At 44.4% G+C, this 27,265-nt stretch overlaps 1 protein-coding gene across 3 annotated transcripts in view; it reads left to right on the plus strand.

Moving 5' to 3' along the window:
* Window positions 1-8,507: 8,507 nt before the first annotated feature.
* SRF (serum response factor) overlaps window positions 8,508-27,265 on the plus strand; it is a 76,587-nt gene continuing 57,829 nt past the window's right edge. For all 3 annotated transcript variants that reach the window (XM_014069995.2, XM_087717665.1, XM_014069994.2), the window contains exon 1: window positions 8,508-9,185. In XM_014069995.2, coding sequence (XP_013925470.2) covers window positions 8,634-9,185 — 552 coding nt within the window. In that variant the 5' untranslated portion in view covers window positions 8,508-8,633. The remainder of the gene's footprint in view (window positions 9,186-27,265) is intronic.

Consider the following 27,265-nt stretch of genomic DNA (forward strand, 5'->3'; position numbering starts at 1 on the left):
AAGTTTAATTCCACAGAATTAGTCCCAGATTTTGGACGCATTCTGTAAATTAAATGTTGAAATTCCATCACTGTGGATTATTTCCATTGATTCTATACTGTTGAAAATCCATGAAGTAAATCTGAATAAATTTCAGTTGCTAATTGCGGTCTGCCATTACATTTCTGATGTAATGATTATTTGCCCTTGAATAATGACAGAAGGATTCTCTCAGTTCCTCATTGGAAGAACCTCTTTGGCACCAAAGGATGCATTTGGAAGAAGACAGTAAATTATTGTCTGATGTTCTTTCTGAACTTGTTTGTTCTGAACTTTTGTTTGGAAAGGTTCATCATTGCTGTATAAATGAAGAGCTCGTTAGGTAGAGGTTGCAAATTGCCAATCATAACTCTTTGTTTTGTACAGCAGAAATTGCCAGTTTCTCCAGTGAATAGGAAGACATGACAGTCAGGGTAGACTGGCCATGGTACCAACATCAGAAATATTACCTTGTGGAAGTTTTGCTTTTTGTCTCACTCTTTCTGTCAAGGTTTTGGTTGCTTAAGGCGGCTATGGTTGTATTTAGAAACTCTCAAAGTAATTAGGGTTTGCCACATATTCTCGAGTTGATCTTCCCTTTCCTCTTCCATCTTTGTTTGACTCCTCCTTCTGCTATCCTGACTCTTAATCTATGAACCCACAATCCTGTGGATCGGCTGTCAAACTTTCTTCAAAGCTCTGACCCTTAAAGTTTTTCTGACTACTTTTCTACTCACAGTTTTGAACTGAAACTCTTTAAAGCAAACCTGTTAAATGTTCGGGGAAAACTTGTCTTTTTACTGCATGTGTATGTGTTTGCACTTATTTGTTTACTTGCTTACTTACTTGCCAAATGTTAGCTAGACAGCTAGATAGATAGATGAGAGAAAGAGATATAACAGATAGACTAGCTATTAGCAATGTTAAAGTATTGATGTCCAAGTTCAAATTATTACTTGGTCACCAAATTCAATGAATCCAACTGCTTTATTTTCTCTTTCTTCTTTCTTTGTATTTTCTGTGCAATGCTATCACAAAGAAGTTTCCCATTTTTCTGCATAAACCCTAAAGCTTACCTCTGGGAATCTGTGAAGATATTGAATTAGACATGCATTTTTCTAGTTCAATCAAACCACATGATTGTCAATGTGTGGCAGAGCCTTATCTAATTGTGTAGTTCAAATATTTTGAAAAAGTATGGGATAGGAATTTCAAGGGAAGACATGAACAGAGCCACCTAACCTGCATTTTCTTTAAGCTGCAGAGAAGCTAGGCGTTCTAACCACATTTACGTTTACAGTCCAACCAGATGAGCGTGGTATACCATAAATGGAAAAAATAGGAGGAAATGAAATACACAAGAGCAGAAGATGCCTGAAGGCAAGGAGTAACTTTGTGAAGGTTTCAAAACTATTTTGCAAATTAATTGAGCAGCAATACATACCAACTGCTTTGCTTGCCTGAACTGTCAGTCAGCTGAACCTGGGGCAGATTTCCTTCCCAGCTTGAATTGCAGTAAGTACGAGTTTGTCTGTGGCAGCTAAAACAAACAAGACAACTTCAACTGGCTGCTAATGTGTGATGGAACTATTTTATAGTGTAGCTCTGACAAGAAAAGAAATGAAGGATCTCGGTGCATAATCGGAAACTCAATTACAGGCTGTAATTGCAGGATCCCTAACATCCCCCCCCCCCCCACAACTTAATCCTATTGCACACGTCTGATTCTAATTAATTTGAATTCCCCGTCTGAGAATGGAACATACAGCAAGTGGGAGGCAATCTGAGCTGATGGTGACAGGGCAAAATCTTCCCCAGCAGCCTCTTCTTGCTAAAATTGGTAGGCCAGCAGCAGTATTTCAGTTGCTCTGAAGGTTCTGCATGGTTGAAGCTCTCAAGTAGACACTCTTCATTCTGTCCACTGTCCCCTTTCTAAGCAAAAGGGACGAAAAGCAATTGCTCCCTTTCTCTTGCCATCAAAGACTGGTGTAAAGAGGCCACACCTCATTACAGCTAAAGCCTTTTCAGCTTTCAACACGAGGGCTTTGGGTGGGGTTCATTCATGAACTATCCTGAACATGTCAATTTCATTCATGAAGCACAACATGTAGCTGGTATTAGTAAATCCAATGAAATAGAGAAGGCAAGGACTTTGCCCTACTTTAGGACAAAAAATTATTAAATTGACAAATGTTAATTCTGTCGAGTAATTATGCATCTATAAGCCTGGCCAGCTGCACAATCCCCTTCCCTCCCAATTTTCTTATGACTTCTTCAATAGAGCTGGAGCTATCAGAGTCCATGTAGCTTCCCAAGTGACAGTTGAGAATGACTCTATGCTCAAAATAGTTCAAGAGCTGCTGGAACAAAATGACCATCACATTTCTGAATAGGAAATGAGCACATCTGAGAAGGCTTTTATATGCTCCTTGTGAGTCCCTCTTTTGCCAATAGTATGTTTTAAAATTCTGACTTATCTAGTCTTGTGATAATTTAAACACAGCCTCATTTTCTAAGCTGTCTTCCTTTCCTTTCCTCTCCTTCCCTTTTGCAAAAGTCATAGGTTTTGATGTTTATATTTATTATATATAGAGATATTTTTTTATCCTTAGTATAGATCATTGAGTCTGGAAATTAATCTCACGTTGTGACAGTTATAAATGACCACATGAGTAGACCTGATTTTATGTTGCAAATGGCCATAAATAGAGGGCAGTTGGCAAGTACCCAGTGTTGGGAGGGGGGCATCAGAAATTTGAAATCAAATAAGTTTTTTGCATGGTATATATAAATACATATAAATTTAATAAAATAAATAATTAGTTTTGCTGTTTTAAAACTTCTGCTTAATAATGTATAAATTTTCCTAGTTTCCAGAGAAAGATAGCTTAAAAAATTATTTTGAAAGTTTCAATGGGGTTTGATCCCAGTTTCGCAACTATAAATCCAGTGATGGGATTCAAATTTTACTACCGGTTCTGTGGGTGTGATTTGGTGGGCGTGGCTAGATGGTCATGTGATTGGGAGGGCGTGGCTGGGTGGTCGTGTGGCTGGGTGGCCATGTGGTTGAGTTGGGCATGGCCAACTCAACATCACTCATGTCGAGGGGTGCCTAGCCCGGCCCCTCCCCTCCCAGCAATTCCTTGTCACACCCGGCCCCAATTTATCTATAGTTCTGTAAAAATGTTGTTCACCATTTTTTGACTTTATTATCTGCATCTACATACTATAGATGTACTTTCATGGACCAGTGAAAGGAGGAAATGGCTCACATGCTTTGCCCAAGAGTGTGATAGGCATGTCACAAAACAGGCTTTTGAGGGGTTGCCGCAAAGAAGGGGGGGCAACATATTTTCCAAAGAAGCAGAAGGCAAAACAAGAAGCAATAGATGGAAACTGAACAAAGAGAGAAGCAACCTAAAACAAAGCAGAAACTTCCTGACAGTGAGAACAATTAACTAATGGAACCAGGGTTCCACTAGTTCACATCCATGAACCAGTATCGTGTTCATTGATCAGCTTCAGGCCATTCACTGTCTAATTTATGTCCCACGATTATAATTATAATGAATGTAAAATAACACACTCTCTTGGTAGCCCAACTTCTCTGCCATTTACGAAAAAGAGTCTTTAAAGTGGTGTTTTCTCAAGATGTGTGGACTTCAATTCCAGTCTAGAACAATACCAATGAAGAAGAAAAATAACAGCTCCCAAAAGAAACCAGCATGGCTGCATAAAGAACTCTCTGACAAATTGAAAGACAAAAAGATAAGTATAAAAAGTGGAAAGAGGGGGAACATAACTAAGGCAGAATATCAGCAAATAGCCCGAGCCTATAAAGATGAAGTAAGGAAAGCTAAGGCTCATAATGAAAAAGGCTTGCCACACAAGTAAAAAATAACAAAAAAAAGCTTCTTCCAACATGTTAAAAACAAGAAAAAAGTTAAGGAAACAATTGGTCCATTGCTGGGAGAAAGTGGCAAGAAGGTGACAAGCAACAGGGTGAAAGTAGAACTATTTAACTCATTTTTGGCATCTGTCTTTACACAAAGGGAAAAAACAGTCCAAACTATCAAAAATAGCACCACAAAAATCAGATTAGGAACACAAGTTGAAATAGAGAAGAAAATGGTGAGCACCTCTCTATGCTAAATGAGTTCAAATCACCAGGACCAGACAGATTACACCCCAGGGTTCTGAAGGAACTGGCAGACGAGATCTCAGAACCACTGAACTATATCTTTCAGAGATACTGGAGCACCAGGGAACTGCCAGAGGACTGGAAAAAAGCTGATGTGGTTCCCATCTTCAAAAAAGGGGAAAAAATAGATCCAGGAAACTACAGACTTATCAGCCTGACCTCAATACCAGAAAAGATTCTGGAAAAGATAATCAAGCAACAAATTAGCGAACACCTAGAAGTAAACAAAGTAATAGCCAAAAGCCAACATGGGTTTGTCAAAAGCAGATCATGCCAGACTAATCTTATTGCATTATTTGACAAAGCGACAAAATTAGTGGACCAGAGGAATGCCGTCAATATAATTTACTTCGACTTCAGTAAGGCATTTGATAAAGTAGACCATAACCTACTACTAGATAAAGTAGAAGAATGTGGGTTAGACAGCATCACCACCAGATGGACTTGTAACTGGCTGACCAACTGCACTCAACGTGTAGTCCTCAATGGAACTGCATCTACATGGAGGGAAGTATGTAGCGGAGTACCCCAAGGCTCTGTTTTACGTTCAAGAAGAGGCAGTCAAGCTATTCTCCAAAGCACCTGAAGGCAGGACAAGAAGCAATGGGTGGAAACTTACCAAGGAGAGAAGCAACTTAGAACTGAGGAGAAATTTCCTGACAGAACAATCAGTGGAATTAATTGTGAGTGCTCCAACACTGGGAGTTTTAAAGAAGATGTTGGACAACCATTTGTCTGAAGTGGTGTAAGGCTTCCTGCCTAAGCAGGGGGTTGGACTAGAAGACCTCCAAGGTCCCTTCCAACTCTTCTTATTCTATTCTATTCTATCCCATTGCATTGCATTGCATTGCATTCCAATCAATGAGAGAAGCAACCTAGAACTAAGGAGAAATTTCCTAACAGTGAGAACCATTGATCAGTTGAACAACTGGCCTCCAGAAATTATGAATGTTCCAACACTGAAAGTTTTTAAGAGGAGATTTGATAGCCATTTGTCTGAAATGGTATAGAATTCCCCAATTCCTGCAACTCTTCTTTGTATGTTTTAGCTGCCAGTCCCCTAATCCTCTTTGTTGCTCTTCTCTGTACTCTTTCTAGAGTCTCAACATCTTTTTTATATCATTGGTGACCAAAACTGGATGCAGTATTCCAAGTGTGGCCTTACTAAGGCTTTATATAATGGTACTCTTTTGAGCTTCTCCACACTGTTTGGGGGTATCTTCTCTTTTCACACCTGAGAGATGGGTATTTTGGACTCAGCTCCCTGCCAACCATGTCTTTTGCACCAGTCAATTATTACTATTATCAGAAATGGAACTCTTTTACGCTTTTGCATTTTTGTTAGTTTGATTGTGCAACTGCAGGATCTAAGCCCCACACCTTCAGTTTCAATTGATACTCTGTAAACCGCTTAGGGCAGGGGTCTCCAACCTTGGCAACTTTAAGACTTGTGGACTTTAACTCCCAGAATTCCTCAGCCAGCTTTGCTTTGCTGGCTGAGGAATTCTGGGAATTGAAGTCCACAAGTCTTAAAGTTGCCAAGGTTGGAGACCCCTGGCTTAGAGAGGGCTGTAAAGCACTGTGAAGTGGCATATAAGTCTAAGTGCTATAAATGCTCGTGCTATACTGCCAGGTTGTAGGCCAACTGTATTGATTTCCCTGAGGTACTTTTAATGTTAAAGAATGAACAGCAGGCAGCTCAGAAGACAATGAAAGCCTCTTCTCAATTAAATGAGTTTACAGCAAACTCCGAAGCGCAGCTCCTCCTGCAGAGGAACCCACGGTAGGCAGAGAGACTCCAAAGGGCGGGAGAGGGCAGTGTAGTCCCCGTTCCTCCACGTGCTGGCAAGAGAAAAAAGGCTGAAACCGAAACAGAAGGTTGTTCTGTTGTTCTAACCCGGTGGTGGTGGTGGAAGTAAATACATCTGAGGTTCACAAAATGTAGATCCAACCTAAGCGTAGTACATAAAATTATGTGCTACAATGTCCTGTCAATGAATACTTCAGCTTCAACCACAACACACGAGCACACAACGTATGGTAAACTGCTCCAAGCTTGATTTCAGAAAATACGACTTCATTAACAGAATTGTCAATGCCTGGAATGCACCACCTGACACTGTGGTTTCTTTCCCAAACCCTCAAAACTTTAACCTTAGGCTGTCTACTGTTGACCTCACCCCATTCCTGAGAGGTCTTTAAGGGGAGTGCATAAGTGCACCAACATGCCTACCGTCCCTGTCCTAATATTCCCTTGCCTTTATATCAAAGGTGACATTCAACCACTTCTGACAGGTCCTGGAGAACCAGTAGCGGAAATTTTAAGAGTGGGGAGAGAATGGGGATTTTGCAGTATCCTCCCCCTGCCACGCCCAGAAAGCCATGCCCACAGAACCAGTAGTAAAAATTTTTGAATCCCACCAATGATTTGTATTCATTTCATGTATTCATAATCACGTTTATATATATATCTGTTATCTAATTCATGCTTGACAAAATAAATGAAATAAAATAAATACATAAAATAAATAAATGTCCAGTGCTAGTAGTTTCCTCCTCCATTAGGAGGAGCCGGTGTGCTGGGAAACTGGTGCAAGTGAAGCCAAATTTCTGGGAAATACATATTGCAATGAAGGTAACTTCTTGACAGCCTATTGTTGCCTTTCGTTTCCTCTACTACCAACTCAGGAGGGGAAGGGAGAAGGGGCTGAGCTCGTAACAGACCTGAAACTTATCTCCACTAGTGGCGGATTAAGGCTCACTGGTGCCCTAAGCACTGACAAACCTTGGTGCCCCCCTTCCTTTGTACATAGTGTACAAATCTTCATTGGGTTTTTTTCATTTTTTTTCTCAACTTTGTGGTGCCCCCTTTGGGCCTGGTGCAGTGGTGGGTTATGGGCATGCCGGAGCCAGCCCAGAGCACCGGATACCATTCTGGTATGGTGCTCCAGAGGGTTCACCTGTCCAAGCTCCTTACCTGTGTTTTAAAGCTTCTGTGCTGCCATGCATGTGCATGGTGCGTACAGCGCCTGCACGACGCTCCGCGGAATAGCTGGAGCATCGCAGAGCATTGTGGAGGCACTGAGACGCATGCGTGCACTGTGCCCATCCATGAGGATGCCGCCGGCCCCATTCCAACTGTACCAGTTGGAACGGGATATGAAACCCACCACTGGCCTGGTGCCATAAGTACCTGCTTAGTCTACTTAATGCAGGTGGGGAATTCTGGGAGTTGAAGTCCACAAATTTTAAAGTTCCCAAGTTTGGACACACTTGGCTTAATGGTTAATACACCACTGATCTCCAGGAATGGGTCTCTCGCTACTTAGCTCCTAAATCGAGCAGTGATGGAACACTCCCCAGAACTGGAGCACGTGGGACTCCAAAGCCAGAAGCGAGCCAGCCCCAAGGCGGGAGGGGCGAGAGAGGCACGCCTGGGCTAAGATCCCCTTCGTGCCAGTCAAAGGTTTTGGGCTTCAGCGCCTTCTTCTCACCCCTCCCCACTCTCGGATGGGGGGCGGGGGAGGGTCGTCAGTAGCTAACTTCCGCGGGCGCCGCCGATGCTTGGCGCTCCCGTCCTTTTCTTAGTTCAATCGGTGGCGGCTGGAAGCGCAGAATTCCCTGGGAAACGCCACATTCCTGCTCTTTGCAAGTCCCAGAATCCGTCCCGGCTTCACCGAGTTTGACGCATACTTGAAGGCGGGGGAGGGGGCGCATCGGTCCGAACCGTCTGTCAGCTCTCCCATTTCGAGCCTCCCGGACCTGGAAGGAGCCCTCCAGATGGAACTACACAATCCCTATAACCCCACGCCGGGCCAATGACGGTTCTCTCTGGAGAAAAACGAAAGGCGATAGGTTGGGAGAAGGTTGGGTCTTTTCCGTTCCTCTGTTGCTCAACCGGCTCATCGGATCTCAATTCCTTCTTCCCTTTTCCCCCCCATTCCTCCACCCGGTTCAGTAGAGATCATTTGAGACTCGGGCTTCCTTTTGAAACCAGCAGCCTCCTTCCCCTTTAAGAGCTGCGCCTCGGGGTGACGTCTCAACGAACGCAGCTCTTTTGGAATGTATGCAAATGAGCCCTTGTGCCTTCCACCAACGAGAACTCGAGCCCGGTCCCCGACAGCCAACGGCGTCCAAGCGCTGCTAGGGGGCGGCCAATAGATGCAAAGCGCCGGCTCTCACCATATAAGGAGCGTCCTCGCCATAAAAGGCAACATTGTATCGCTTTATATGGGGGAAAGATAGCGGGGGGGGGGAGGGGGTGCCCCGGGCCGGCGCGGATCCTGACTCCGGTGTGAGGCAGCGGCTAGGAAGGCGGGCGAGCGGAGGCCGGGTACAGGCGAGGGGGCCGGGTCGGAGCAGCCGGCGCTCGGGCCCATGGCAGGGCCGGTCTGACCCGACGCGTTAGCCCCACATGGAAGGAAGAGGTGGCGGCACCGGCACTATGTTACCCAGCCAGGCCGGGAACGGCGCTGCCGCCTTGGCCCGGAGCGCGGTCATGGGCATGGCGCGAACCTCCTCCGGGCGGCCAGGTGTCGGGCTTCCCCGCGGGGCGAATGGCGGCGGCACTGCTGCTGCAGGAGTGCGCGGGCCCGGCAACGGGACGGGCCCTCCCAGCGGCCAGGGGACGATCGGCGGTCGCTTCGACCGAGACCGGGATGTAAGCGCGGCGGTGGCGGCCAGCGGCAGCGAAGGCGATTCGGACTCGGCCGAAGATGAGGAGTTGGTGGGCGAGCGCCGCGGCATCAAGCGGACTTTGGGGGACATGGAACTAGGGGTGGGGGGTACGGAGGCGGCGGCCGCGGCGGCAGCGGCCGGGGCTTACGGCGGGGTGAGCGGGGCTGTGAGCGGCGCCAAGCCCGGCAAGAAGACCCGCGGCCGGGTCAAGATCAAGATGGAATTTATCGACAACAAGCTGCGACGCTACACCACCTTCAGCAAGAGGAAGACTGGCATCATGAAGAAGGTAGAGGGCGGTTGGGGCGTGTTGGGGGGGGGGCGGGGAAAGCGGGCTGCCTTCCAGGGTGGCCGTGCAAAAAAGAAAAGGGTGGCCGGAAAGGGAGATCGGGGTCGATGCGGGGGCTCTGAAAGGGCAGTGGGTCTTTGGCGGGCGAAAGAAAGAAAAGGTGCCGGAGCCCAAAGCTGCTTCTCGGTCGCCAGTTCCCTTAAACGCGGCGGCGGCGTCTGGGATGCCAGAGCGCTCTTTAACCCGCTTAGGAGAACCGCTCTTAACTCCACGTGTTTCTCCTGACATTTGCAGCAACGGCGGTGGCGAGCTTCGACTTGCTTGTCCGGTGCAGCGCTGCCTCTCCCGAAGGATCGGGCTGGTATTGATACCGGAAGGGAAGAGAGACACGGGCCTACCTATCAGCCGCTTTCGTGCCGGAAAGGCACGCCCCATTCCGGGACGGATTCAGCTCGAGGCAGACCCTCGCGGGCAGTGAGGGAGACATTTGGTTTAAATACTGCAAAAAGGCGATAAGAGTGAAATGCTGCCCTCCTTTAGCCCTGGGGGAACCAGGGGTCTCGATTCCGAGTTTAGCCCGGTTTCGAGTTGGCTTATCCTGCACAAGAACCGAGCTCCCTTCTCACCTCTCCCTGCTCAATCCGGGAAACTTGGGCAAAGCTCCCCGAACGCGGCTGTAGAGACCCGAGTTCCCATTGAGATATAAGGGTTGTGCTTCTTTCCGAGTATAAAGAGGAAGAATGACCGGCATGTTGTAAATGCAGCAGATCCATCGATTTGTAGGAAGGGAATGAATGTTAAGCATGTGTCCCAACCAGTACCTTCACTGGTGCTATAGAATAGAATACAATTCTTTATTGGGCAAGCGTGATTGGGCACACAAGGAATTTGTCTTTGGTGCATATGCTTTCAGTGTACATAAAAAGACAGGATACATTAGTCAAGAATCATAAGGTACTGCACTTAGATAGTCAGGGTACAGATAAGCAATCAGGAAACAATATCAGTATAAGTAGTAAAGATACAAGCAACAAAGTTACAGTCATGCAGTCATAAGTGGGAGGAGATGGGTGATAGCCTCAAATAGAATTTGTATTGTATTGTATTGTATTTGGTTTATTTGTATGCCGCCCTTCTCCAGGAGGGACTCAGGGCGGCGAACAACTCAAAGGGGAAAGGGAACATAAACAACAGTACACATAATTAAAATACACGAAAATCACACAGCCATACCAGTCGAGAGGGGAGGGGAACTCATCAACCCCAGGCCTGCCGGCACAGCCAGGTTTTGACGGCTTTCCGGAAGGCCTGGAGAGAGGTGAGGGTCCGGATCTCCGCGGGGAGTTCATTCCAAAGGGCCAGAGCTGCTACAGAGAAGGCCCTCCCCGGGTAGTAGCCAGATGGCATTGGTTGGTGGACGGAACCCGGAGGAGGCCGACCCTGTGAGATCTGAGGGGTCTTTGGTAGGTAATTGGCAGCAGGCGGTCTCTCATTAATCCATTTCACTGGATTAATGTTGAAGATAACTTTGATCAGACCTGTGCCTTTGTTTTGTTCAAGGAACTACTCCCCGGATCAGAGTGCATAGGTCCTTAAGTGACTAAGGTGACTAAGGAGTTGAAGTTGCAGTGGGTTCCATTTATTATAGCTTATGCTTATGTCAGGATGAATTCCAGTATGTCACTAATAGACTTAAGACTTAACAAACATACGTAAACAATGATATGCTAGACCCGTGATGGCAAACCTATGGCACACGTGCCAAAGGTGTCACACAGAGCCTTCTCTGTGGGCATGTGCGCCGTCGCCAGCTGTTCTTCTGGTTTCCGGGACACACATATGCGCAGGCCAGGTGGTCTTCGTGGGCGCCGGAGCACCTGAAAACTGCCCCCAAAACTGCCAAAAAACAGGCATGTGTGGGCCAACCAGCTGGTCTTCAGGTTTCTGGTGCTCTGGAGCTCGAGAAGACCAGCTGGTCGGCGTACATGCGCATGCCAGAAACCCGAAGACGAGCTGGCTGGTGCACATATGCATATCGGCCAGCTGGTCTTTGTGTTTCCGATGCTCTGGTGCACGCACGTACGCATGCACATGCATGCACACACATTCCGGTTTGGGCACTCGGTGCCGAAAAGATTCGCCATCACTGTACTAGAGGTTTCTATGTCCAGTTTGATAGAAATAGTTTTTGTCAAAAGCATAGCTATTATTGGAACTAGATAACACTAATATTTAGTTGACTTTTTACTCTTTGATTGGCTAAATGGTGACCCATAAAACTTTTAGACAACTTTTTTTAAAAAAATCTTCAAATATAATCTTGCATTTTCTGGAGGTTTGGGGATATAGTCCCAATTGCTTGCAGCCAATAGATAAACTTCAAAGAATTGACTTTCAGATGTGTTGGACTATAACTCACCAATGGCTACACTAACATTTCTGAAGTTAATTTTATAAATTGATAGATCAGCATGGACATTGAAGAATGTTGACAGCCTTTGGCAACACTCTGCCTGGCCCAGAACTTTATTAGATAAAAACACTGCTTAGCCTGCTCCTTGCCAGGAATAGCATAAAAAGAATTTTGTGTGAATATGCATCTCTGTATGCATCCCACAGTAGAATTTGGATCACTTTAATGCTATAACTGTTTTCTGGGTGCAATTTTAATGAATTCTGAAAAATCTAGTGTCCAGTGCTTAGTCTGTATTTCTGGGCATTCCTTATTTATACATTTTGGCTCTTATTGTTTATAGTGTCATGGAGACAAAATAAGAATGCATAATCTAGGATTGTCCAAAGTTCTTGGTCTTGTGCAAATCTGATTCCTTATTCAGTTTAATTATCACTGATATTGGCTTCAGCTAAAACAATCATTGTTTAATTAGAGATTTTTAAACAGTTGGCTGAATTCACTTAATGCCAAGCAGCACAATAATGCCAAGTTTGTTGTTTACAAACACACTAGTTGAAATCACATTACAGTCTAAATTAAAATCAAATAAAGTCATGTTGGTGGGTTGGTGAAAGATACTTTTTTGTGGTCATGAAGCCATTTCCGATTCATACGAGGGCTTCTGACCTTCTTAGAATTTGGAAAGAGACCGTAACACTTTGACTGCCCCACTGGATGGAGGTGGGGCTCCAGTATCCAACACTGACCTACTCATAGTCTCTCTGAACTAGGGTAACCCTGATTTTCCCAATATCATTCCCTATCATGACATTTGAAAGTTGTTTGGTTGGTGAACTCTGGGTTAGCTTATGTTAGAAGCCAGTGAAAAACATCCATTCCATTTATTTATCAAATTTATGCATATTTCATTGTTTTATCTCTATACCAGTGTTTCTCAACCTTGGCCACTTGAAGATGTCTGGACTTCAGCTCCCAGAATTGAAGTCCGGACATCTTCAAGTGGCCAAGGTTGAGAAACACTGCTCTATACCATCCAGAGATGGATAGTGCATAAATTTGAGAAATAAAATTTAAAAACTAGTAAGATTTTTTTTTTATAATGCTGCATTTATCATTTTGGACAACCTGGGGATTTTAAAAATCAGCATGCAAATATTTTAAATATTTCATATTGTCTTGTTCATTAAAACAATATTGTATGAGCACAGCCACTGTTCTCTAGTTTGAAAACCATCATTTGTGGCTTACCACATATGCAGCTAGCCATTTGGGGTTGTTCAGCAAATGATGAGCAAATTATGTAGTGTTGCAGTTTTCATCTGGTGTGCTGTGGCACATTGGTGTGCTGCAAAAGATATGCAGGTGTGCTGCCTCAGCCAGAAGGCTGTTTCCTGTGAGTCCCCTTCGGGGAAAAGGGCGGCATATAAGTGCAATAAATTCAGTTCAAATTCAATTCAAATTCACCAGTGGCAGGTTGCCTCCATGTTTCTTCATAAGTCTCAGCAATTAGTGACATCATGGGACTTCTGGTTTAGTGACACAGAAGTTCCACCTGTCAGTTGTGTACTGTGAGATGAAAAAGATTGAAAACCTCTGGCATACAGTAGTGTAATATACCAAGTCAGCTACAATACATTGTTTATTATAGTGGGTCAACAAGTCATTTGTAGATACTTTGTCTTGAATCAATATTGGTCTGTTCAGTACACACAGTTATCCTCCCTGTTGTGGTGTTGCCAGTCTTAAAATAATGGAGGAGGAGCACATATGCAGCAGCACCTGTTAGGTCATGATTTTGCATATACCTGTTGCCTTCAGCCTGACTCAAGAAAGGGTGCAAATTTGTAAAGATTTGAAGCTTTCTTGCCAGGATGAAGAAAAGACAAATATATCCTTTCTAGTATTGCCCTGAATGACCGACAGTTGGGAGATCTCATGCTGTTGATTAATTTAGCTTTCCAACGTACTTGGGCAGTTTTATTTTAAAAACCAAAATAGTTTCCAAAGCAACTAAAAATGATTAGGCATAGCTAAGACCCTGCCTGCAAGCTTATGATCTAAAAGAGAAAATTTCTCAAAATGTTTGTTCATAGTGAAGACTCAGAACTATTCTTAGAGTCAAATGGAATGGCTGCTATCAAGGTGGCAGGAGCCACAGCATGGAATAAACTATATGAGTGTAAAATTCTCGGCCATACTCTAAAATAGCTGGACTTTACCTTTGATTTTGAGGTAAGGGGAAGGGCTGCAGAGTAATACAAGGTGGGGCAGAATGGATGTGTTGGCAGGACAGTGATTTTCTGGTTTTTCCCTAGATTATAGTGTTATCTTGCAGGGTGTGAACTTTGTTTTGAAAATATTATGCCTAATTTAAGTTTTTTGTTTCTTACCTTGAAAAATCAAGGCTGTTAGTTTTCTACAGTTGAAAATGAGGTTGCAATGTCTGTTGGGCTTTAAATATACTCCATTCACATAATCCTTTTGCTGTTGCTAAACTTAAGTGGCTTAAATGTAAAACACGGGGTCCTTAACAACTGAGGCTCCTGGATTCCATGAAAAGCATGAACTCTGGTCCGTAGACTCGTAATCAAACTTTCCATAGAAAGCCTGAATATAACTTTAATGGGATTTCTGGGAAAAAGCAATGCTGGGTGGTAAATGCTTGAGCATCTACATTCGGCTTTGTTTTTCATGTTAAGTTATAAAAAGCCAACAAATGGAATGACGGCTCCATTGATGGAACTCCTGGGTGACTTTGTCTTTAGCTCCGAGGCTAAGCAGGGTCAGGCCAAATTAGTTCTCAGTTTAGAGACTACCTGGGAATATCAGGGCTGTCACTTAGACTGGGAAGCTGGGACCATCTTGGGAAAAGGCCATGGAAAGCCACTTCTGTATTCTGGCCAAGAAAAGTACATGATGTCACCAGAAAGGGAATTTTTTTCTTTTTATATAGCTATAAATTATATGGCAATTTATAGAAATCACATTGGATTGCAGCAGAAAAGGAACAACATATTTGTGCATAGCTGCATAAAGTACTGGGTGATCTCTCTGATCACGTTGGCAATTAAACGTTTCTGTAGTGAGCGTGTCGATATTCAACCTTGAAGAAGTAATACCATGAAGAATATGCAGCTTTTTCAGAACCATTCAAGAGCCCATTTTTCCAGAATTCCATGAGGAATGATTTATTTGGTTAAAAAAACCTGGTTTTAGGTTTGTGTTCTAAGTGTGCCGTAGGATTTTATCTGTTAGATTTGTGTGCCACCTGTTGTGTCTAGAAGCAACTAAGTTGCTATGTACAAGCACATTTCTTGATTTAATTGTGCCTGCTTAGGAAACAGTAACAAGTACATAAAAAGTGATATCTCTGCTCAGTATTAGATTCTGGATCATTATATAGATCATGTATATTTTTACCCCTGCCACCAATATACAGTGACATAGCCACTACATTATTCCTTTTCAAGATACACAACATGGAAGGCACAGAACAAAAGGTTCATAGTTGTTAAGTGTGACATCACATGGCTATGATTTGTGACCTCCTGGCTTCCCCAGTAACGTTACTTGTTGGAAGTTGGCTAAGAAGGTCAAAAAAAGAGATTACATGACTAAAGGATGCTGCAACCATTGTACATGTGTGACCGTGGAGATCCAATGGTCATAAGTGTGAGGACAAGTCATAACTACCTTTTTCAGTGCCAGTGTAACTTTGAATGATTACTAAATGAATGGTAATAATTTGAGGACTGACTATACTTTCATCTTTGGGGGGGTGAAGGACACGATTGTCATGTTTGATCAAGCCCTTAAAAATCTAATGATTTATTTTTGTTGCTTGTAGTTTTGTGTATGTGTATAAAGTTAATTTTATTAACTTTATTGTCATTGTATGAATATACACAGTATACACAGTATAAACATACAACGAAATTCACATGACACCCAGAGACCAGGCCAAACACACATGATAATCCTCAGACACCCCACACACACCAAAAAATTCCCCACCTCCAAACCACCCAAGCATCCACACAACAGACCAAGTAGTGCTGTCCAACAGCTCACTGATGGTAGCCCTTTAGTTCATTGTTGAGTGCAATTATAGCTCTGGGATAAAAGCTATTCAGAAGACGTGTGGTCCAAGTTTTAATTGTTCTGAGTCTTCTGCCAGAAGGCAACAGCCTAAAAAGATTGTAAGGAGGATGGGAACAGTCTCTGAGAATGTTATGTAACTTCCTCGAACAGCGAGATGCGAAGATGTCATCCAGGGCTGGTAGCTGGAGCCCGATGATATTCTGGGCAGTTTTAATGATTCTCTGTAGAGCTTTTTTGTTTGCTGCAAAGCTGCTCCCATACCATGCAAGAATGCCGTATGTCAGGACACTCTCAATGGTGCTGCGATAATAGGACAGAAGTAGATGCTGAGATAGACTTATCTTCCTGAGCATTTTCAGGAAGTACAGCCTCTTCTGTGCCTTCTTCACAAGCATGTTAGCAATGTCTGTACTTTACTTTGTTTTGCTTTTTAACACCTAGGGTAGAGAGATACAGAATAAATAATTAGGTTTGGGTTACTTAGAAAGGACAATTGGCTGCTTAAATCAATGAGGATTGAACTTGCTCAGCTTGCTACATATCAACTTAAGCACAGTTTAGCCGCCATAATGAGCCTGATTAAAATTCTTTTAAGTATAGAATCCCAGGATTGGCAGAAGTGGAAGGTTCTTGAACACCTGGTAAACTGTTACACATTGATTGGATTGTCCTTAGGATAAAAATGCCTCATCTACTTTTGCACGTATCAGAATCCAGTGTTGCTATATCTCTAGTAATGCCATTTTAAGGATTCCTTGAAATGGATGGATTGCAGTCATATAACTGCAATGGGCTGCAAAATACAAACTTTAGAGCCCCTTGGTTAAAAGGCCATGGTGTCCAGGATTGCTAGGTTCATTGCATTACAGAACATGGTGAGGAGTTCCCTGAGAAGGCATGATGTTGCATTGATTTCAACGTGTGAGAGTACATACTTTGCTGTTTTAAATATGGCTATATTTAAATATTTCATGCAGACTTAGTTTTACCAGCTCCTTCTACTTTTGGCATTCCATTCTGGGCTTAGCTCACTTTGCTTCTTTTTCCTTTGCGACTACTTTCTATGAGTTACCGTGAGTTGGAGGAGTCTGCAGCAGTGCTTGGAAACTGAATTCTTCAAATGGATAGCACATGTGTATTTTTAAGAACTCAACCTTATGAAATAATGCTGGCAAGTTCTCAAAGTATCTTGAACTAATGATTGATTTTCTATAGCTCAGGGTCCTGAATGTATCCAATCCGATGCCTTGGCTACTAAATCTGTTTACAAAACCATTGGCAAGAAGTATTGGCTTTGGGCTATTTGCATAGCTGAGCATCTCTTCCTTAGTTTAGAGTACTTTCATCTTTATTGTGGGTTGAATAAAGTTTTGCAAAAATTCTGGCTAGATATTTTTTCATGAACTTAAGCCAGGGCACATGCCTGAAAGCTGGACTTCTGACTGCTGTTTTGCTTTCCTTTTTCCATTTTATTCGTTGACAGTAGAAGCTGCCTGCTTTGCGTTCTTGAAATGATCTGAATGCTTTGGCTAGAGACAGAATGTTATGCAGGGATGAATTATAATATAATGGTCAGTTGCATTTGCCCCATTCTTTATGCAAAAACACAACACTTGCTTTTTTGCACTGACATATTCTCACCCAGTTTATTTTGGTCTGGCTATGGCAGACTGTTTTGCATTTCATTCAGCCTTAAGTGGTTTGGTGAGAAATGTGGGCAGAGAAAGCTTTGAACTTTTGAAGACTAAGTAAATGAGCTGTGGTGGCGCAGTGGTGAGTTTGCAGTATTGCAGGCTTCTTCTGCTGACTGCCGATTGCCAGCAGTTGCCAGTTCAAATCTCACCAGGCTCAAGATTGATTCAGCCTTCCATCCTTCCGAGTCGGTAATATAAGGATCCAGATTGTTGGGGGCAATATGTGACTGTAAACCATTTAGAGAGGGCTGTAAGCACTATGAAGCGGTATATACCGATAAGTCTAAGTGCTATTGCTAAATATTTGATAATCAAATTTGTTTGACAACTACACTAAAATTATTATTTTTTACTTGTTTGTTGGAAACCAGCAAAGGAAGAGTCGACAATTTCATTTCTGTTCCTCCAGTTGGTTGTCTTTTTCTGGTCAGCTTGGAGGAGGGTGGGAGCTTCCTTTCTCTGTCATTCTACTTTGTTTCTGTGATGGTTGAGAAATGCCCCATCATGACTCTGACAAACCACTCACTCATCTGTCTGTGTCATGTGATCATCTCACCTGCATGTTGCTCATGGCTCCTTGTGAGGGTTTAAAACAGAAGTATGACAAATCTGTTCTCTAGTATCCGTTTTGCAATATGTGGCACCTTTTTCAGGGGTGGTGGTGGAATGAAATGGGTGCCTTAAGCCTCTGCCAGGCTTAAAAACTCACTTTATCCATAAGCCCCCTTCCCAGGTGTGGGCTGCTGGGGGTTCACATGGGTTCGGGTGATCTTCTAGCAAGGATTCTGCCCAGTGAACCCCCAAATGCCACCCCTGGCTGGCCATGCCCACCCTGCCTGTCCCAGGAGTCTCCATGCAACCCATTCATTATGCCAGCTAAGTGCAGAGCTCATGTGGAGGCTCGAGGAGAGGGGAAAACGGGCCTATGGAGGTTCCAGAAATCTGGAAACCAGCCTGTTTCTGGCTTCTGGGGGGCCTCCAGAACCCGGGAGAAGCAGTTTTCACCTTCCCGAAAGCTCGAAGAAAGCCTCTGGAGCCTGGGGAGGGTGAAAAATGGGTTTACCAGAAGTTCGGGAACAGGCCTGTTTTTGGCCTCCGAAGGCCTCTGGAGCCCAGGGGAAGCAGTTTTCGCCCTCCTGGAGGCTTGAGCAAAGTCTCAGGAGCCTGGGAAGAGTGAAAAAGGCCTTCCCCCGCCGTGATGCAGGTGGCCGCCTAGGTCATGCCCACTATGGCCATGCCCACCTAGCAGCGGAGAAGTGAACCCATTGTTGCAATTTTCGAAGCCCACTCCTGCCCCCTCCCCTAAGTAGACCAAAATCCCATCCCACACATTTTGGGAGCATAACTCTGGATATTCCCTGTGATTCTTGAATTCACCAGAAGTTGTTAACTTTCTGCATATTTTTTATATTTCTTGGGATAATTGCTGTTGGTAGTCATGACACTTAAATCAAATTTTCTTAGTTTTAGTGGTGGGATAGTGCATAGAAGTTTCTCAGCAGCACCCTATTGGCAATTGTTGGAAGAGAACTGCTGGAGTAGTAGGGTCTTTAGTGTTTTCCCAGCAAGGCTGCATGTGAGTCTTTCAATACAAGCTTGTGCGGTGACAGGTGAGTTTTTCTGAACAGGGAGATATACCAAGTAACCGCTAGATATATTGCTTCTCCATAGTGAGGGTGGGAGGAGTATCCAGAATGGGTTGACTTTGTCCTCTCATGATTGGATGAGTCAGATAAGTTCTTTGGGAAACGCCCCCTGGCCAGCAGGACTACCCATTATTCTGACTCATCATCCTCAGGAAAGGATGCACCACTCTGGACCTCCAGTAATTTACAAAGGATTAAGGAAAATAAACTTGGACCCGGCGAATCCTGCCTCCCTTCATCGCACACAGCCTCCTCCTGCAAGGACTGGACTGCCACAAGCCCCCTGGGGCGGCATGCTGCCCTGGCCACTGAGTGAGACGGAGTCACTCAGGGAGGACCCTTGCCGGGCAGGCGGGAGGAGAGGGCATATATGCTTCCTAGAGGCAGCCCTTGATGCAGAGGCGAATCAGGAGCAGAAGCGCTCCTCTGCTCCCCTCAGGGGTTGAGCCACGAGGGTAGCTAAAATACCCTGGAAAACCTGTGCTGGCAGCTATCACCAGTGGATAAGGTGAGAGCCAGAAAGGCTTAGAAAGAGCTGCGGGAGGCAGGGGGAGGCGAGCTGCAGCTGCATGGCAAGCCTGCAAAGGCAAAAGCCATTTCCATGTGCTCCAGCAAAGAGGAGCTGTTTGAATTTGGAGCCGGGGGCCATCTTGAAACCACGTGGTCCAAGATGGCGGCCCTCAGCAGCTCAGAGGAGGCAGGCAGAAGCCTCAACTCTCAGCCCTGCAGCACAACCGGAGGCTTGTGGAGCCCTTGAAAGGTGAGAAACCATCGCAGAGGCAACCCCTGAGATATTGGAACACTGCTATCACGTCTCCCCTAGTCCTTCCTTTCAGTAAACTAGACCTACCCAATTCCTGCAACCGTTCTTCATAGGCTTTAGCCTCCAGTCCCCTGATCCCCTCCGTTGCTCTTCTCTGCACTCTCCCTAGAGCCTCCACATCCTTCCTACATCATGGTGACCAAACTGAATGCAGAATTCCAATTGTGGCCTTTCCAAGGCCTTATAAAGTGGGATGAACATTTCACGAGAGCTTGATTCTATTCCTCTGGTTATGCAGCCAAAAACTGTGTTGGGTTTTCTGGCAGCTATTGCACACTGCTGGCTCATATTAAAGGGTGGTCCACTAGGATTCCAAGATCCCCTTCACAGTTACTACTGTGGAGCAAGGTATTCTGTACCTGTGCACTTCACCTTCGTTGCCTAAAGGTAGAACCTTACTTCCTTGAATCCCATTTTCCTAGGTAGTGCCCAATGTTCAAGGGTATCAAGATCCTTCTGTATCTTTAGCCTGTATTCTGAAGTGTTGGCTATTCCTGCCAGCTTGGGGTCATCTGCTAACCTGATGACCCCCCCCCCCACCGATCAGCATCTAACAAACAGAGAGCTAACAGTCATTCTGGCTCCTTATGACCGCTTGAGATATGGTCAGGCAATTCCTCAAGGGGGCTTCCAACCCCAAACCGCACACAGCGTTCAGGTACCATTCCTGGGACTTACACAGGGTAGGGAACGCTCCAATAGGCGCTCCATCTGAGCCTTTACGAAGAGCTTCCCTTAAGTTCCTGATTCTCACGGTGGCCTTTCTGGTGGCCATCTCCTCCACCAGGCAGAATACGAACTGCAAGCTCTCCACCAGGGAGGATCTCTGCTTCTCCCACCAAGACAGAGTGGGGTTACGTCCTTCATCCCCAAGGTGGGCTCCTGCTTCCATCAAACCCAGGAACTGATTTGCCCAACTTCTGTCCAGACACTTCCCACCCGTTGGGAAAGAAGTGGCTCACTCTGGGCGTAAGGAGGGCTCTGAGGATTACCTCAGGAGAACCAGGCCAGACAGGAAATCTGAAGCTCTGTTTGTCTCCTTCCAAATAGGGGCCTGGGTAACAGGGTGACTTCCACCACAATAGGTTGCGAACCTGTGTTGCCACTGCTTACCAATCGCAGGGCTTACAGACACCAATCATATCACAGCTCACTCCACGCGGAGCGCAGCCACGTCCAGGGCCTGGGCCACGCAGACAGCCCTGGCCGGAATCTGCAGGGCAGCCACGTGGGCTTCCCCCTCTCCCTTTGCTAGGAACTATAAATGGGACTCTTTTGCCCCAGCAGAAGCCTCTTTGGACGCAGGGCGTTGCAGGCGGTTCACAGGGCGGGGCCCACGCCTCAACTGGCATGAGCGGGGGACATGGGGCCTCTGGGGTCTCCCTCCCTAGGGACGTGCAGGCTTTGGTACGTCCCATTCTGGATACTCCTCCCCCCTCACTATGGAGAAAGGGCGTTGGTACTTACCTGATACCCCTCTTCTCATAGTGGGGGGAGGAGTATCCAGTCCCTCCCTGACTATGTTTGTACGACTAAGTTTTATGTTCATTGTTTTATGAGGTTATATAAATATTGATGTTGAAGATGATAAAAGCTAAGAACTGAATTAAGAGTCTGGAGTGAATGGTGCAACGAGTCGGATGGAGCTCTTCGTCAAAATAATGGGTAGTCCTGCTGGCCAGGGGGCGTTTCCCAAAGAGCTTATCTGACTCATCCAATCATGAGAGGACAAAGTCAACCCATTCTGGATACTCCTCCCCCCACTATGAGAAGAGGCGTATCAGGTAAGTACCAACGCCCTTTTCCTGCTCTCTGACCTTGTCTGCTTCCTTTTGTTGAATGATGGTCTGTGCAAGCTGTCAGTTGTAGTGTGTTACTGTGTTTCTCCCGCCAGTTGCTTTGGTCTTAGGACAAAAGATCTACAGTAAATGATTTGGATGAGAGCAAAGCTCTTGTGAAATTCAGAGAAGGTCATTATTGGATGGGGCTTCATGCTTGTTATCTTTGTTGATGGTGGTCCTGGAGAGTGTAGCTCTTTGTATTTAATATGCATGACCTAAGCAGAAGAATAGGAGGAATGGTTGGATTCACACATAGTGCTAAAAGATACTGCAGTTCATTTGATTTTTGGCATAATTCTAGACAACCTGTGCCTCTTCCGGTCATTGTTTCAGAGATTATTTCCTTATCTAAACAGAGAGAAAGAATGATCAAAGGCAGACAAAAAAAGCAATAGGAGTAGGAACAGCTTCTGACTGCCTGCTGGCTTCCCCATTGAGTTATCTTGTGGGAATCTGCAGGGAGCATGGGATATCCTCCCTCCCTCCCTCATCTATCCCCTTCCCTTTTCTTTCTCATCAGTCAGGTAAATGGCTGCTGCTGAGTTGGGGAGGGAGTGAAGGGTTATGAGACTGACTGAAATTGTCACAGAAAATTGAAAATGAAGATCATGTGAGCACAGCAGCACCCAGTAGCACAGAAGCAACCACAGCTTTTCCATATTTCATTCCATTGGGAGTCATGGATGTCGTATTTTGGACACCTTTCTGTAAGTTAGCCCATTTGAGGAACTTTGGTTCAAAAATGATTGCTTTTCAATGACCATTTTGCCTATTGAAAGGTTACGATGAGAGTTTTAGAACATGCAATCCTCAATGTAAAATCATAATGGAGCCTGCCCATAATTATCTTTGTATGTTATAATAGTAATAAGACAGGTCCATCATGTGACTGACCCACTTTTTTGTCACCGTCGTTAAATAAGCTTTATGGTTGTAAGTGCAAATGATATGGCGATCAAGTCAATGCTGCGATGGTAGGTGTGAATCCATTGTTTTGCTGAAAATCAGAAGTGCTGATTTTTGGCAAAGCCATTGTAAAATGCTGTCACATGACCAAGGGATGTTGCAAAGGGCCATAGATGTGTTCTTGTTGCCGAGTGCCCAAATGAGATCATGTGACTATGGGAGTGTGTGACCATAAACAGCTTTTTTTGGGTAATTGTAACTTGGAACAGTCTCTGACCTGTGACTGGTTGTAAATCGGTTGTAAATTGAGGACTACCTCTAGTAGTTTTCACATAATATAATGTGTGGATCCAGCTATTTTAGATGTAAAGTTAGGTTTATAGATTAGAACAGGGTATGTCAAGTTTTCCAGCCAATTACAGGTAGTCCTCAACTTACAACTACAATTGAGTCCAACATTTTTGTTGTTAAGTGAATTTTGCCCCATTTTATGATCTTTCTTGCCACATGTTATTAAGTGAATCTCTGCATTTGTTAAGTTAGCAACATAATTGTTAAGTGAATCCAGCTTCCCCCATTGACTTTGCTTGTCAGAAGGTCGCAAAAGGAGATTGCATGATCCTGGGACACTGCAACCGTCATAAATGTGAGTCAGTTGCCAAGTGTCTGGCAACGGTCGTAAGTGTCAAAAATGGTCATAAGTCACTTTTGTCAGTTCTGTTGTAACTTCTAATGGTCATTAAATGAACTACTGTTAAGTCGAGTACTACCTGTATTTATAAAAGTCAGAATCTTGTCAATTTCATGAAACTTTGGCAGTCACACTTTGTTTGTGCTATCTAATAATGTCAAAACCTCGTGAAATCTTACATAAAAACACTAAAACTTTGCAATAATAGACAATGATGTGAGGTCTTGCCATGTATATTAAAGATATTCATACTATGCAACTCATAGAATCATAGGGTTGGAAGGAATCTTGGAGGTCTTCTAGTCCAATCCCCTGCCAAGGGCAGAAATCTTATTCCACACCATACAAATGGTTGTCCAATCTTTGGGGAAAAAATGTTATTGTCTGCTATTTTCCAGGCTTCGTTGTGAACCTAAAATTGCAATAGTTGATATAGGAAGTGGCTGTTTAATGGTAATAGGGACATTAGAATGCTCATTGGCACTGTGCTGTGCTATTGATCCTTGGTGTTCTTTTATTTGATTAATTGACCTGGAAAGTAATGAAGTTTGGAAGATTGCTGCTAGCTGCAAGATAATCAGGACAAAATACGGTAGATAGAAAGAGAGAATCAAATGGCTGGGGAAGAAGTTTAAATTTAAGATTTAGCTTGGTATTTGGAAGTTGGATTAACTGGAATAATAAAAGTCTTTCTGAGTACAAAATAACATGTCTCACTTCTGTGCCGTTAGAACCAGTCTTGCACAATTTTAAGGAGAAGAATTGTATGGAGGATTAGAGGCAGTGATAACCTTGGAATGTGTTTCAATTACAGTTCCCAGAATTCCCTGTTCACTTGGACATCAGTCATGTTGACTGGAATACGGTACAATTGCAATGCATTTGGAAAACTCCAATTTGGAGAAGGGCTATCACAGTTTATCAGCCCAGAATTAGTTTTGATGCAAAAAAATTGGGTTGGAATGTCGATGCCCACGTGATCGCACTGTTTTTCTCACCCGCACGATCCCTTTTTTCTGACAGGGCTTTTCATTGCTGCTTTCTGTCCTCGCTGGGGAGCCGGCTGCTGGCTTGGAACCTCGGCAGGCTTTTTTCTTGCTTCCGGTGGCCATTTTGATCACATTTTTTGGCACGGCCGCCATTTTGTTTTTTACTTTTTTCCGCGTTTCCTGCCTGCCGGTGCCATTTTACTGCCCCGCTCACAGCAGATCGCCACAGCAAACCACTTGTTTGGATCTCCAGCAGGGTCTTTGTTTGGGATTGCCTCCTGCGGTTCGAGACTTCCCTTAGCCTCAGTAGTCAGATTCCTGATTAGAGGATCTGCGCTGGTGCTGGGAGTGATTGACTCACACCAGATCTACTGCCTGCTTCTCTCTCTCTCTCTCTCTCTCTTCTAACTGCTGCCTTCAGTGTCTCCACCTCGGGAGCGCTAAGACTCTACCCCGGGGTCTCCAAGGTGGTGAGTGAAGAGATTCACTCCAAATTATACCTTATACCCTTTTAAATGGAATAATAATAATATAAGAATGGCAAAGAAAAAGAATAACTATGTGAATGTATACCTATAACTGCATGTAAGAGAATAGATGACAGTAAAAATATAAAGCACAATATAGGTAAATAATACTTGATCATAAGTAGCTAAGTATAAATAAATAAAGAAATGTATATAAAAATGGATAATGAGTAACGAGATTACGAACGCAAGATAGAAATGTATAGAAAGGAAAACACTAACTGCAAAGAAAACGATTCGGAACTGCTGTATGATATACGATGGAACTTATTGTTCCTATGTTTTTTTTAAGTTATGTGGTTATTTTTGTTAATGTGTTTATGTGTTCTATTGATGTGCTTATGTGTATAAAAAAAAAAGTGGTGAGTGAAGAGCCCCTAGCTTCCTTCCAGTTACCCAGATTGACACAATGGCGGATCAGGACCCTGGGAATACTAACCAGTCAAGCCCCTCTACCAGCAGGGTTCTTCCCAGGCAGGCTAGCAAGGCGGCAAGGGAGGCCCTTAAGGCCAGCAAGCCCTACACCAGGCAAGCTAAATAACCGGGGCCAGGCCTTGATAAGGACGCCCTTTGGTGCCAAAAGGCTTGGAGAAACAATTCCACAAGGCCCAGCAGCAGGCACAGGCTTCTAATCGGTTTCCTCCCAGGGATTCCTCCCCAGAACCTAGGCCAGAGCAAAGACCCACCTTCTTCGAAAGTGAAGGGCAGGCACCTTCCCCAGGTTGCCCCGGGCCCTCAATGGCTGATCACGGTGACCTGTTTGAATGTCTGTCTGAGCGGGAGGGGGACCCAGCTCCCTCGGGTCATTTGGCCCCTCAATCTCCACTGTACGCTGCGAGGAGAGTCCAACCCTGCCCTGGGGTCTTTCTTCGCTGCAGACTACATTTTCTGGACTTTCTAAGGACATTCTTCAGATTACATTTCAACACGCACAGTTCCACGCCTTCATTGAAAATCTGGCAAGTCAAGGCAACCCCAGAGGCATGGCTAAAGTTTCAAATCAGCCCTGGGCAGATTGGCTGAGTTTAACCCATGCTTGGACTCCCCTCGCAGCGTACAAAAAATGACCCTTCAGGTAAGCCAATGGTCAATCTGGTAGATAATCTGAATGAGAGCTAATACTGTCTCCCCTTCTCCTTTAAAATAAATATACTTACAGAAAGATGTTATGGCTGAACACATGTGTACATATATAATGTCTGAACCACCTTTACTAATGTGTGAAATATCGTCATAAATGGCAAAATGTAGCATGAAAGTGTATAAAGAACAAGTCTTGCTAGAATAGTTATTACTTTATTTTTCCATTGGGTAACTTCCTTAGACTCTGGGCATACTACCCTATTTTTTGGAGTATAAGACGCACCGGACTATAAGACACCAAGATTTTGAAGAGGTAAATTTTAAAAAAAGTTTTTGCACTCTGCAGGCCTCCCAAACCCTCTGCACGCCTCATTTTTTGTGAAAAATGGGGCATGCAGAGAGTTTGAAAGGCCTGCAAAGTGGTCCTGGGGACCGGGGGGGCGGGGCAAAATGGGCCCTTTTTTTGCCAAAAACAGGGCACGCATAGCCTTTAGGAGGCTTGTAGAGTACTCCTGGGGGCTGGGAGGGGGGAGCAAAAATGGCCCATTTTTTGCTCGTTTTTGCCCTCCCCAGTCCCCAGGACCACTTTGCAGGCCTCCAAAACCCTCTCCACGTCCATTTTTGTGAAGGGTGGGGGGTTCGGGAGGCCAAAAAAGCTGTATTCAGTGTTTAAGACGCACCCAGATTTTCTCCCTCTTTTTTGGGGGGGGGGGGAAATGTGCATCTTATACTCCAAAAAATATGGTATGTATATAATAGATTTTGGTTTTAGCAAAGCATTTGACAAAGTAGCTTGTCACATTCTGATCAGCAAGTTATGTTTTGTTTTGTGTTGTTTTGTTTGTTTATTTGTTTATTTCCCGACATTATTTTTACAAATAACTCATATGAAGTGAATTGGGCTGAGACGGGTGACTGGCTCAAGGTCATCCAGCAGGCTTTAATGGCTAAGACAAAACTAGAACTCGCAGCCCTGTTTTCTAGCCTGGTACCTTAACCACTAGACCAAACTGACTCTTGTTGAATAGGCTGACTGGCATATCTAGTTTGCATATCTATACCTGACATGGTCATTAATGTTTTGTTTATCAAATCTGCAGATAGCACATAAATGGGTGGGATATTAATATGGTTGCAGAGGAAATAATATTCAAAATTATTAGACAAGTGGACTGAAAATAACAGCCTGAAATTTAACCACAGCATAGGTAAAACACTGATGGAGTAGCAATACAACAAAAGGAGTTCTCTGTCTCTCTGTCTCTCTCTCTCCATCCCTCTTTCTCTCCCTCCCTCTCTTTAAATTCGATGTCTATCTATTTTTCAGAACTATAGAAATTTCTAAAATTATGAGTGTGGAAAC

This window comes from Thamnophis sirtalis, unplaced genomic scaffold (genome assembly GCF_051295495.1).
Source record: "Thamnophis sirtalis isolate CommonGarterSnake01/CBP01778 unplaced genomic scaffold, rThaSir2_p1.2 scaffold_6, whole genome shotgun sequence".
Classification (NCBI taxonomy): domain Eukaryota; kingdom Metazoa; phylum Chordata; class Lepidosauria; order Squamata; family Natricidae; genus Thamnophis; species Thamnophis sirtalis.